Genomic DNA, 13514 nt, shown 5'->3' on the forward strand with positions numbered 1-13514 from the left:
GTATACATAATAATGTAAATGATATGCAAATAATATTCTTGCTGCTCTTTCTTTCAGTGATATGTCCCATTTAGATGAGTCCACTGTCGCTAAGAACATCCAGTTGGCCTTTGACCTTGTGGAGAGAGAGTTTGGCATTGCTCCCGTCATGCCTGCCAGTGAAATGAGCATGTGCCGTAAAATCGACCAGCTCTCTATGGTGGTCTACCTCACTCAGATCCGCAACGCTCTCACAGAGAAAGAGTCACCGGCAGGTAAAACGGCTCTCAAACGCATGCAATCTCCGGTGTTTTGCAAAACACATACAGAGCATCTTACAGATAGGAAGTGAAGTGTCTTCTGAATTATTAATTATCAATAATTAGGAAATTAGCAAAACTTTTAATGACCCAGTGGTTCAAAATAGTGCCTGACCGATTTATCCGATATTAGCCTTTCACAGATATATCATAACGGCATATATGCTTTCCAATATGCGCAGATATGAAAATGTTTTTCAGAACATATAATGCAGAAAACAATGCCTTCTGAGTAACTTTGCATAGTCGTATTGGTGCAAAATCGGTGCACAATCCACATAGAAAAGGTCTAAATGAATTATATTGGCCACCATATCGGTAATCTGTGAATTTCCCCCCTCTAAAATCGGTATCGGTCTCAAAAAACAAATATCGGTCAGGCACTAGTTCAAAATATACAAGGGTGAATCTCACGAAAGTATGTCTGGGTCATTTTTCACCCCAATTTTTGCATATAGAAACAGGAATCCATTTTAAGTTTTGTAAGATTTTTGCACTTGTCAAGTCATTTTTATTTGTATAGCGTTTTTCATAACACACATCGTTTCGAAGCAGCTTTACAGGAAATCATGCATTAAATTTTAAAAATAAAATGAAACTGTAATATCTATAATGTCTTACAGTGATCATTGTGTAGTTTGATTAAATATGATTGTGAAATATGTATAGAAATTGAATAATTAAATAATAATTGTATTTAGAACACCTGTGAGCAAGCTGAAGGGAACTGTGGCAAGGAACACAAAACTCCATAAGATGTTGGTTAATGGAGAAAATGAACCTTGGGAGAAACCAGGCTCACTGTGGGGGCCAGTTCCCCTCTGGCTAAACAACATGAATATAATGCCAATATTAGTTATCTGTGTGCAGTGCCAGTCACGGTTTTAAATTTGTAAATTAAGTAAGCATTAAGGTCCAGTGTTTTAAAAATAAAATATTTTTTTTATGAACTTTAAGATTAATAACTAATGTCTTTGAAGTCCATCCTGGATTAACTGCAGAAGTTCACATAGATGCATTGTCCTTTGTTAGTTGGCTGATGAAGGCTTTTGTTGGCAATTAAATGGTAGTCTGTGTATTCCATTTCAAGAGTGTAGTCCATCAATAGACAAAGTTGATGCAGGCAGAGATAAATGAGGTGTATCGCAGTTCAACCTGCAGGTCATTTCGGTGAGGTTTGGTAGGGTCCATCCTAAGTCCAAGGTTCAGGCAGTGGCATATGAAGTATCTGATGTCTTACAGTTGAAGTTGGCATCAGCTCATCCTCTGAAGTAAAAAAACTGAAGTGATGTCTGGCTAGCACCGGCTGTAGTTTGTCGTCATCTCTCAGCGAAACGTAGCAGTGGATTCCGACACCAAGTAGGAACGGAGCTGGATCTAGCCGGCTCTGGTAACCTCGGGATATGAATCCCATGGTTGAGACATGGAAACAAATAGAATAATATTAGTGCTGATGCCATTCAATTTTATACAGATTTATACATCATGATGGATGTTTCTGGTTCCGGCAGACCTAACTAAAGCAGCCTAATTGTGAGTTGAAGGATAAATTAGGTGTTTGCCTGGCTAAATAGATGAGTCTTTAGTCTAGACTTAAATTGAGTGAGTGTGTCTGCATCCCGAACAGTGTTAGGGAGACTATTCCATAGTTTAGGAGCCAAGTATGAAAAGGATCTACCTCCTTTTGTGGATTTTGATTTTCTTGGAATTATTAACAAGCTAGAATTTTGTGATCGTAATGAATGTGACTGAATATAGCATGTCAGAAGATCACTTAAATACTGTGGCTCTAGTCTAGACCATTCAAAGCTTTGTATGTAGTTATCAGAATTTAAAAATTAATAAGAAATTTAACAGGTAGCCAATGTAACAACAATAAAATTGGGCTAATATAATCATAGTTCTAGTCAGCACTCTGACAGCTGCATTTTGAACCAATTGAAATGTATTTATTGAACTTGCTGGACATCCTCCCAGTAATGCATTACTATAATCTAGTCTTGAGGTCATGAATGCATGAATAAATTTTTCGGCATCAGCAACAGAGAGCATGTGTCGTAATTTAGCAATATTTCTCAGGTGGAAGAATGCTGTTCTACAAACATTGGAATTTTATTTTCAAAGGACAGGTTGGTATCAAATATAACACCTAAATTCTTTGCAGAAGATGATGACGTAACAGTACATCTATCTAGAGTCAAATTATATTTTAGCTTATTTTTATCTTATTTTTAGAGGATTTTGGTCCAATCATTAGTACCTCTGTTTTGTAGAAGGAAATGTATAGCCATCCAATCTTTGATTTCATTGATACACTGCTAATTTGGAGAATTGTGAATTGTCATTGGGAAATATAAAGTTGGGTATCGTCGGCATAACAGTGGAAACTTATTTCATGATTCCTGATAATATCTCCCAGAGGAAGCATACATAAGTAGAAAAGCAGAGGCCCTAAAACTGATCCCTGTGGTACTCCATAATTATCTTTTGTTTGATTTGACAATTCCTTGTTTACACAAAGTGGTAGCGTTCTGATAAATAGGACCTAAACCATGCTAATGCAAGTCCACTGATGCCAACATAATTCTCCAGCCTATTCAAGAGAATGTCGTGATCTATCGTGTCGAAGGCAGCACTAAGATCTAAAAGCACTAGAAGAGAAATGCAGCCACGATCAGATGATAAGAGGAAGTCATTTGAAACTCTGATAAGTGCAGTCTCTGTACTGTGATGGGGCCTAAATCCTGACTGAAATTGTTCATATATTCCATTTCTCTGTAGAAATGAGTGTTGGCTCATCATGACCTATGACAGCGAAGGATTGGAGTTGCTCATTAGCAAAATTATGAGACACTGTTTTCTGAGGTGCTGTGACAGTTTATTGCATAGTTCCAATTTTATTTCTGATTATTTCAATTTTATCAGTAAAGAAATTCATGAAGTCATTACTATTGTGCTGCGACAGAATATCTGGTTCAGTTGATGCTTTATTCCTAACCAATTTAGCTGCAGTACTGAATAAACACCTAGGATTGTTGTAGTTATTTTCTATGAGTTTGCTAAAATATGCTGACCTGGCAGCTTTTAGTGCCTGTCTGTAGCTACAGACACTGTCCTTCCATGCACCACAAAATACCTCTAATTTTGTATCCTTCCACTTGCGCTCCATTTTCCGAGCTGCTCTCTTGAGAGCATGAGTGTGATCATTGTACCACGGTGCGAGACTTTTCTTTAATCGAAGGGGGGCAACACTAGCAAGAGTGCTACAGAATATTTTCTGTTATTTCATCAAGTTCTTCTAGACTCTTTAGCTTAATGAGTATGTGAGACAATTCTGAAAGATTATTAGTGAAGCTATCTTTAGTGGTTGAATGAATAGTTCTACTGAACGATAGCGTGGTGTAGATTGAGTGACATTAGCTGACACAAACAAGAAATGAGGTAATGATCTGAGATGTCATCGCTCTGCGGTAGAATCTCTATAGTATCAACATCAACTCCATATGAATTAAATCTAGCGTATGATTATGGCAGTGAGTTGGTCCTGTCACATTTTGTCTAGACTCCAAGAGAGTTGAGAATATCAATAAATGCTAATCTCGATGTGTTATTTTCATGATCTATGTGAATGTTGAAGTCACCAACAATTAAAGCTCTATCTGCATTAACTACTAGATCAGATAGAACATTTGCAAATTCACCAAGGAAACCAGAGTAAGGCCCGGGTGATCTACAGTTGTGCTCAAAAGTTTGCATACCCTGGTAGAAATTGTGAAATTTTGGCATTGATTTTAAAAATATGACTGATCATGCAAAAAAAACTGTCTTTTATTTAAGGATAGTTATCATATGAAGCCATTTATTATCACATAGTTGTGTGGTAAATTAACCTTTAATTGCCATTTAAACCTGTGTGTGTGTCACCTTGTGTGTCTGTAACAAGGCCAAACATTCAAGGGTATGTAAACTTTTGATCGGGGCCATTTGGGTGATTTCTGTTATCATTATGATTTAAAAAGGAGCCAAACAACTATGTGATGATAAATGGCTTCATATGATCACTATCCTTAAATAAAAGACAGTTTTTTTGCATGATCAGTCATATTTTCAAAATCAATGCCAAAATTTCACAATTTCTGCCAGGGTATGCAAACTTTTGAGCACAACTGTATTTACTGTAGCAAGGGCAATATTTTTTTAATTTATATCTGACAGTGTCACATTAATCATTATTAGTTCAAAAGACTTAAACTTATATCTTGTCTAATGAGTAACACCAAAAACTTCACTGTAAATTGTTGCAACACCTCCTCCTCGACCCTTCAGATGAGGCTCATGTTTATAACAATAATCTGGGGGAGTAGGTTCATTTAAACTAATATATTCATCTGATTTAAGCCAGGTTTCAGTCAAACAGAGTGCATCTAAACTATGATCTGTAATAATTTCATTTACAATTATTGCTTTGTTATAAAGAGATCTTTATCAAAGTTTGACCTTAATCAAATTTTTTCTAAATGATTTAGTGAGAGTTTTGTGTTTGGTAGTTTGAGGAGCAGACACAGTCTCTATATGATATCTAGGTGATGCAGTCTCTATGTGTTGTAGTTTATGTGATCTATGTGATGTCTCAAGGCAGCTAGCAGATGTTCGGATTAACCAGTTTGTCTGCTTCCTGACCTGGGCCCCAGTTAGTCAAATACTATCATTATTAAGACTATGAACCAAATTACTAGAGAGGAGAGCGGCACCTTCCCTGGAGGGATGGAGTCCATCTCTCTTTAGCAGGTCAGGTCTACCCCAAAAACTCTTCCAATTTTCTATAAATCCTGTGCTATTCTCCAGACATCCAGCCATTCAATGACACTAATCTACTATAAACCTCGTCACCACAATGAGTAGGGAGGGGGCCCGAGCATATTACAGTGTCTGACATTGTTTTTGCAAGTTCATACACCTCTTTAACATTATCTTTAGTGATCTCCGACTGGTGAAGCCAGACATCATTAATGATGACATGAATAACAATTTTAGAAACTGTAAGTTTAGCATTAGACAGCACTTGTAAATTTGATCTGATGTCAGATGCACGAGCCCCCGAAATGCATTTAACAATGTGGGCTGGAGTCTCTATTTCCATGTTCCTTACAATAGAAACACCAATTATTAGGGCTCTTTCAACATGATTCTCAGTGGGTGCATCACTGAATGGGGAGAATCGATTGGAAACCCTAACAGGTACAGGAGAGTGGTGTCACTTTGCTGAGCGAGTATGCAGCCCTGCTGCGGGGGCTCTAGAACCGGAACCAAAGTGTGTGTGTTGCTCGCTGTTCTACCCGCATCTGAAACAGTATCTACCAGCTTCTCTTTCTCACTGACCTCCACTAGCGTTCGGATGCGTGTCTCTAACCTTCTCCATCAGCCTGACTAATTCCTTACATTTATCACATGTGAATCCCTCACTGCTGACAGAAGAAGCTATAGTAAACATGTGGCATGTAATGCAGGAAGCTTAAGTATACACATACTGTATAAACATGAAGAGAAAAAAAGGGGGTTTCTCTCCACATGGCTCTCACCGAGAGCCTTCCAGAAAGGTCATGTATTTGTCCCATTTCTTACCATATGCATCTAATCTGCCAAGCTGTTTGTATAACATATTTTCGAATGCCACCACCCTGCCCAATTTGGAGAACCATTCTTGACATGAGGGAGCGCCAATTGACTTCCATCCTCTAAGAATTATTTGTCTGCCAATAATTACACTAGTTTGGACCCCACCTACTTTTATAACTGCCCCATCACCCAAAATACATAGTCTGGGGCAGAATTAAATTTGAGTATCTAAAACCTCATAGATAAAATTCTGGACTCTTAACCAGAATCCTTGAATATTGGCACAGAACCACAGAGCATGGGCCATATCTCCATCCTCCAACTGACGTTGCCAGCAGGTATGTGTGTCTTTTAAACCAAGCCTGAACAATCTAGAGGGAGTTCAATAGACATTATGCAAAATCTTAAACCGAATAAGGCGTACCCTTGCATTCCTAGACATAGTTTAAAAAAAAAAAAAATCTTTCCCACTCCCCATCCACCAATAGCAAGTTCAGATCTCTTTCCCATAACCTCTTAAGAGCTGTTAAGGCCCCATCACCAAGACTCTGTATCAATGAGGAATAATACACTGTAGCTTCATGCCCCTTTCCAAAGGCTGTGAGCACCATACAATGAGTGTCTGCAGCTTTAGGGGGTTGTGTACTGCCACCAAAAATAGTACAAAGTAAATGGCGCAACTGTAAATACCTGAAAAATTTAGACCTAGAAATCCCCAATTGCTGTGTTATATTTTCAAATGATCTCAAAGCTCTGTTTTGTAGCAACACCCCTCTCCATCCTTTCTTTCCAGCAAAAGGAGGACTGTTTAAAATAAGAAAGAGGAACTTCTAGAGCTAGAGACTGCAGTAGACCTTCCGAACCATAGCCATAGTGAAGCCCACCTATCAACATCACACAAGAACGTTTTCATTAATGGGTCAAAATTAACTCTAACTAAATCTCTCAAATTTGCTGGAAATAAAATGCCTAAATACCTAATGCCTTGCTTTGGCGATTGAAAAGCGCCAGGTTGGAAGGCTGTGGTAGGGCAATATGCTGTCAGAGCAAGAGCTTCCGATTTAGACCAGTTCACCCTGTATCCTGACAATTTGGAGAAGAATTAATAAACCTGTGGAGGCTAGGCATAGATCTTCTAGGGTCGGAGACAAATAAAAATATGTCATCTGCATAGAGTAAAAGTTTATGCACCGCACCTGCTACAATACCAGGAGAATCATCCTCTTTTATTATTGCAGCTGCTAATGGTTCCAGGGCAAGACAGAACAGCAAAGGGGAGAAAGCACAGCCTTGCCGGGTTCCCCTACCAAGACAAAAATAATCTGAAATGAATCCATTAGTTTGCACTGCCCACTAACAGAATTTGCCAAATTTCAGCTAGAAAAGGCTGTTTCAGTTTACATCTCTGCTAACTTTCATCTACAGTGCTTATACAAGTCTCTAAATGTATGTTTAATTTAAAGTGTCGTTAAATTTGCATAATTATTCAAGGTCAGGGTTTTTAAGAGAATCTACTCAGCAATTTATTCTTTCAGACAGCGCACATAGTAACCACATCATCACCAGGGTCTCTGCCTGAAAACAGTGCTGCTGTCTCTTTAAGAGCTGTTCCCAGCATGCACTGTTATGCATGGGCAGTGATCTGCTGTCTGTAGTCTGACAGCTGCGGTTGCAGCAGCATACGTGCTCGGCTCAGGAGAAATCAGCTGCTTATCGCCAATACAGTGAGACTGGATCCCATTCCAGCAATAAAGAGCTCTGCCAAATGAGGGATTACAAGACAGCATCTGCAGAAGAGGTATCGCAGCCATCAGAGGGGGTTTAGGGGTTTGTGTTCAGTGTATAGTGTCGGATGCCGTGTTTGTTGGGAGGGGATCTCCGATGTGCTCCAGGTTGTGCTGTCACACTTTCATGTGGATTCTGGGGAAGTAGGTGGGGTCCGATATAGCCCGTCTCTAACATGATACTGCAAAGAGCATATTGAATGTGACGACTCACATCTCCACCAATTTAAAGGGTATGAAATTATTATTATTATTATTATTATTTATTATTATTTATTTTTTCATGTTTTTTTGTTTTTTTTCTGCAAATGATCTGGTGAATTGCATCTAAAATGCACAGTTTATATTCAGTTTTGTTAGTCTGATTTTTTTTTTTTTTGTACATTTTAGTTTTTGTGTTTTGTATATTGCTTTTGTGTTTTGATTTAGTTTTTTGTTTTTTTAGTTTTGCTGCAAATTATTTGGTAAATTCAATCTAAAATGCATCATTTGTATTCAAGGAATATTCAAGGAAGTGCATAATTATGTAATTATTTACATAAATAATAGATTGTGTTTTAGGAGAGGTTATAAGTGATGGCTTTATTTTTCCATCTTTTTCAATACATTTTTATGACATTGTTGATGTTATTCAAATTTGAATATATTTTTACTTCACAGTTTGGTGCATTCAGTGTAGATTGTTCATTTTATCCTTTATTTGAAACTTGTTTCTTTGCCACATTAACTAAACTGAATTACATTTTTAGTATTGCTTTGAAAGAGTTGGTGAATTGTACCTAATATACTGTTCTAGAAAGTTTTTTTTTTTTTAAGATTATGCAGAAGTATGAAAAGCTGAAGTAATTGCAAATAAATTTTAGGACCGATAAAAAGGGACATCTTCTTTTTCATTCATTTGTTTTTATGATTGAATTGTTATTCAGGTTTTGAATATACTGTATTTTCATACAGATTTATTTAAATTTAGGTGTATTCAATGTTGATTTGTTTGATTTATCCTTCTTGTACTTTGCATTTCTTTGTCACATGAACAAAAATGTAATTTATGCAGTTCATACTTTGCCATTAGTGCTGAGTGAGCTAACTTGTAAACAAATAAGAGAACATACAGTTTTTCTGGCAGACTGACTTTCTGATCTCACTATTTTCACTCCTATTGTCTACAGATCGCTCAAACAGTCTCTCACCCCACAACAAGACCCTCTCCCTTTCCAGAACCCGATCGGCTGTCTTCTTCATCAACAAACTCAAGCACAACTCCCTCCAAAGACGCAAAGTACGCAAACGCCATCATGTTATCATGCACAACAACCCCCTATCTCGCTGATATACATCAATGGTGGCCATTAAAAGTCATGCATGGCACGTTGGGTTAAATAGAGTGTGCAATCAGCTGTGTTGTAACAAACCACAAAAAAATTGCCCCTCACACAGCTCTTGCCAAAGGCAATTACTGCCCCACAGTTGCCACTATGAGGAAACACGGTTGTGAAATTTAACGAGACAGAATAAAATAAAAGGTCTTACAGGTGAAAGGCATGTCAGTGTTCGCCTATGCAGGATAGCAGTGAAGTCATTGTTTATTTCTGCTGTCGCCACATTATGCAACCTGAGCCGTAAATGAGATCATGTGACTTGCATCCCGCAGGAGCGACTGGCATCAGAACGAGTGTCAAGAAAGGAAAATATGAAGGAGAAAGAGGAGGAGAAGGAACTGAAACAGGAAAAAGTAAGTGGTGAAATGTAGTTTCTTAATAAAATGGCACAGCAGTGTTTGTTGTCAAGCAGTTAACACCTGTAAGAGCGAGGGGTAGCTATTATGTTGTCGTTTCTGCAGTTTACAGCATTATACACTGCAGATGATGAGCCCTCTGACATGTAAATATGGGTCATGTGATTGTATACCTCTCCTCTCCCGCAGCCTGTACCGCCCATGCCATCGTCAGATACGGGCGGCAGTGAGCTCTGTTATTTCTGTCAGGAGCGTCTGTATGTGCTGGAGAGAGGAAGCGCTGAGGGCAAGTTCTTCCACCGGAGCTGTTTCAAATGCAATCAGTGTGGCACCACCCTGCGACAGGGCGGATACACTTTCCACTCCGAAACGGGTGAGCACAGGCCTGGGGTTCATGGTAATGTCAGGGTCAAGGCCCTGGATACGAGGTCGGACTAACTGTACAACGTCTGTAATGCACTGTTTATGCACATCTTTAGTGGTGATCTTTATTTAAAATGTTTTCTTTAAGAAACTAAATTAATTTAGAAGATCCGGAGAAAAACTTTTTATTAAAGGATTTAAATGAAAACATTTAATGTTCTATATTTGATTTAAAAAAACAGAAATATACAAAGAAATATAAATATACTAATATATTATATTAATTCATTATATTTAACCATACAATTATAAATCTTGATTATACACCTGAATATAAATCCTGACAAATAATACATTTATATTTTCAGATTTATAACTCAGATTTGCTGTAATTGATTATATTTAATCAAAAACAGAAATAATTATATTTAATCATATACTGTAATTATAAAATTATATTATATTGTATTATATATTATAAATTATGATTATACACCTGAATATAAATCCTAACAAATAATACATTTATATTTTCAGATTTATAACTCAGACATAAAAACAGACATAAACCAATACAAATAATATAATATTATAATTATTTTTAATTTTATAATTATAAATCCTGATTATACAACTATAAGAAACTATAAAAGGTAAGATATAAATAACCATCTTAAGACAAATGCTTTTGTGAAACATTTAATGTTAGACTCCCAAACATTACTTTTGCAAATACAAAAGATTAGAATAGAAGAACAGGGAGCCCTGCAACAGATGTCATGGCCCCCACAAAGCCCCCCACTGAACATCGTGTTAGTCTGAGTTTACATAAAGAGACAGAAGCAACTGAGACAGCCTAAATATATAGGATGTTCCAAGCCACAGTTCTTCTATCTGCCAACAACCAAGAAAAACTGTGTCCAGGTGTACCTAGGAGAATTGGTGCTATTTTAAAGGCAAAGGTGGTCACACCAAATATTGATTTAGCTTTTTTTTTTCATGTTTACTGGACTTTGTATGACATTAAGTGATATTTATGTCATTATTTTTGAAGATATCCTCACTATGCAACATTTTTCACAAGTGCCTAAAACTTTTGCACAATACTCTCTCTCTCTCTCTCACTCTCTATCTCTCTCCCTCTCTCTCTCTCTCTCACACACACTCTCTATCTCTCTCCCTCTCTCTCTCCCTCTCCCTCTCACTCTCTCTCTCTCTCTCTCTCTCTCTCTCTCTCACACACTCTATCTCTCTCCCTCTCTCTCTCCCTCTCTCTCTCCCTCTCTCTCTCTCTCTCTCTCTCTCTCTCTTTTTTATATATATATATATATATATATATATATATATATATATATATATATATATTATACATTCACACAGTTGAAGTCAGAAGTTTACATACACTTAGGTTGAATTCATTTCAACTAATTTTTTAACCACTCCACATATTTAATATTAGCAAACTATAGTTTTGGCAAGTCATTTAGGACATCTACTTTGTGCATGACACAAGTAATTTTTCCAACAATTGTTTACAGGCAGATTGTTTAACTTTTAATTGACTATATCACAATTTCAGTGGGTCAGAAGTTTACAGTACATACAATAAGTTAACTGTGCCTTTAAGCAGCTAGAAAATGCCAGAAAATGATGTCAAGCCTTTAGACAATTAGCCAGTTAGCTTCTGATAGGAGGCGTGCTGAATTGGAGGTGTACCTCTGGATGTATTTCAAGGCCTACCTTCAAACTCAGTGCCTCTTTGCTTGACATCGTGGGAAAATCAAAAGAAATCAGCCAAGACCTCAGAAAAAAAAACTGTGGACCTCCACAAGTCTGGTTCATCCTTTGGAGCAATTTCCAAATGCCTGAAGGTACCACGTTCATCTGTACAAACAATAGTGCGCAAGTATAAATACCATGGGACCACGCAGCCATCATACCGCTCAGGAAGGAGACACATTCTGTCTCCTAGAGATGAACGTAGTTGATCTAGATGTAGAAGATGCTGGAGGAAACAGGTTGACAAGTATCTATATCCACAGTAAAACGAGTCTTATATCGACATAACCTGAAAGGCTGTTCAGCAACGAAGAAGCCAGTGCTCCAAAACTGCCGTAAAAAAGCCAGACTACAGTTTGCAAGTGCATATGGGGACAAAGATCTTACTTTTTGGAGAAATGTCCTCCGGTCTAATGAAACAAAAATTTAACTTTTGGCCATAATGACCATCGTTATGTTTGGAGGAAAAAGGGTGAGGCTTGCAAGCTGAAGAACACCATCCCAACCCTGAAGTACTGGAGGGGTGGCAGCTTCATGTTGTTGGGGTGCTTTGCTGCAGGAGGGACTGGTGCACTTCACAAAATAGATGGCATCATGAGGAAGGAAAATGATGTGGATATATTGAAGCAACATCTCAAGACATCAGCCAGGAAGTTAAAGCTCGGTCACAAATGGGTCTTCCAAACAGACAATGACCCCAAGCAAACCTCCAAAGTTGTGGCAAAATGGCTTAAGGACAACAAAGTCAAGGTACTGGAGTGGCCATCACTAAGCCCTGACATCAATCCAATAGAAAATCTGTGGGCAGAACTGAAAAAGCGTGTGCGAGCAAGGAGGCTTGCAAACCTTACTCAGTTACACCAGTTCTGTCTGGAGGAATGGACCAAAATTCCAGCAACTTATTGTGAGAAGCTTGTGGAAGGCTACCCAAAATGTTTGACCCAAGTTAAACAATTTAAAGGCAATACTACCAAATACTAACAAAGTGTATGTAAACTTCTGACCCACTGGGAATGTGATGAAAGAAATAAAAGCTGAAATAAATCATTCTCTCTACTATTATTCTGACAGTTCACATTCTCAAAATAGTGATCCTAACTGACCTAAGACAGGGAATGTTTTCTACGATTAAATGTCAGGAATTGTGAAAAACTGAGTTTAAATGTTTTTGGCAAAGGTGTATGTAAACTTTTGACTTCAACTGTATATATCAGTATATTTAATAAAAAAAAAAAAAACAGGAATATACCAATAAAAATATAATATAATAATAAAACCCAGATTACGCCTGAATATAAATCTACATTTATGTTTACAGATTTAAAACTCAGATTTGCTATAATAATAATAATTATTATTATTATTATTATTTTTATAAAGTCTTGAATATATCAGCATATTTTTTTTTTCAATATTTTACATAATATCTTTTTTTTGGCAAATTAAATTGGCTGTTATCTGCTGTCAGTCATTAGGACTAAAAAATCTTGATGTTATGTAAAATATTACATAAGCTTTTAAAGCCATACATAACTCATGCAGTGTTGCACACCGTTTTAATAGGGTGCATTAATCACAGTGCATTTAAATTACAATCAACAGCCTGTGAACCCCTTCAAATTCTTGACTAGCTTCTATAAAGTCACTTCACTAGTCACTTTAACAGTTGATTCACCTGTGAGCAATGATTCATACTTGATTCTGCTTTCGGGGTTTGTTAATATTTCATCCTGCAGCAATGTATGTAAATCCATGTTGCATCCTTCAGTATTTTATGGCCTATATTGAAGTCATGATAGCATGCCACCTTCCTTTATCCAGAGCTTTCAGTTTACTCTTGAATTCGATGCATCTACAGGGAGGTTCTACTGTGAACTGCACTCAGAGGCTGAGGAAGAGGAGGGTGATGAAGATCACAGAGACTCACAGGTATGAAGC

The 13514-nt window shown here is 37.3% G+C and overlaps 1 protein-coding gene across 4 annotated transcripts in view; it reads left to right on the forward strand.

The window, feature by feature from the left end:
- Positions 1-13514, forward strand: part of LOC127418738 (F-actin-monooxygenase mical1-like) — a 52872-nt gene that overhangs the window by 24332 nt on the left and 15026 nt on the right. For all 4 annotated transcript variants that reach the window (XM_051659502.1, XM_051659504.1, XM_051659503.1 and 1 more), the window contains 5 exons: positions 58-254; positions 8869-8978; positions 9351-9431; positions 9624-9807; positions 13435-13505. In XM_051659502.1, the coding sequence (XP_051515462.1) occupies positions 58-254; positions 8869-8978; positions 9351-9431; positions 9624-9807; positions 13435-13505 (643 nt within the window). The remainder of the gene's footprint in view (positions 1-57; positions 255-8868; positions 8979-9350; positions 9432-9623; positions 9808-13434; positions 13506-13514) is intronic.

This window comes from Myxocyprinus asiaticus, chromosome 28 (assembly GCF_019703515.2).
Source record: "Myxocyprinus asiaticus isolate MX2 ecotype Aquarium Trade chromosome 28, UBuf_Myxa_2, whole genome shotgun sequence".
NCBI classification, from domain to species: domain Eukaryota; kingdom Metazoa; phylum Chordata; class Actinopteri; order Cypriniformes; family Catostomidae; genus Myxocyprinus; species Myxocyprinus asiaticus.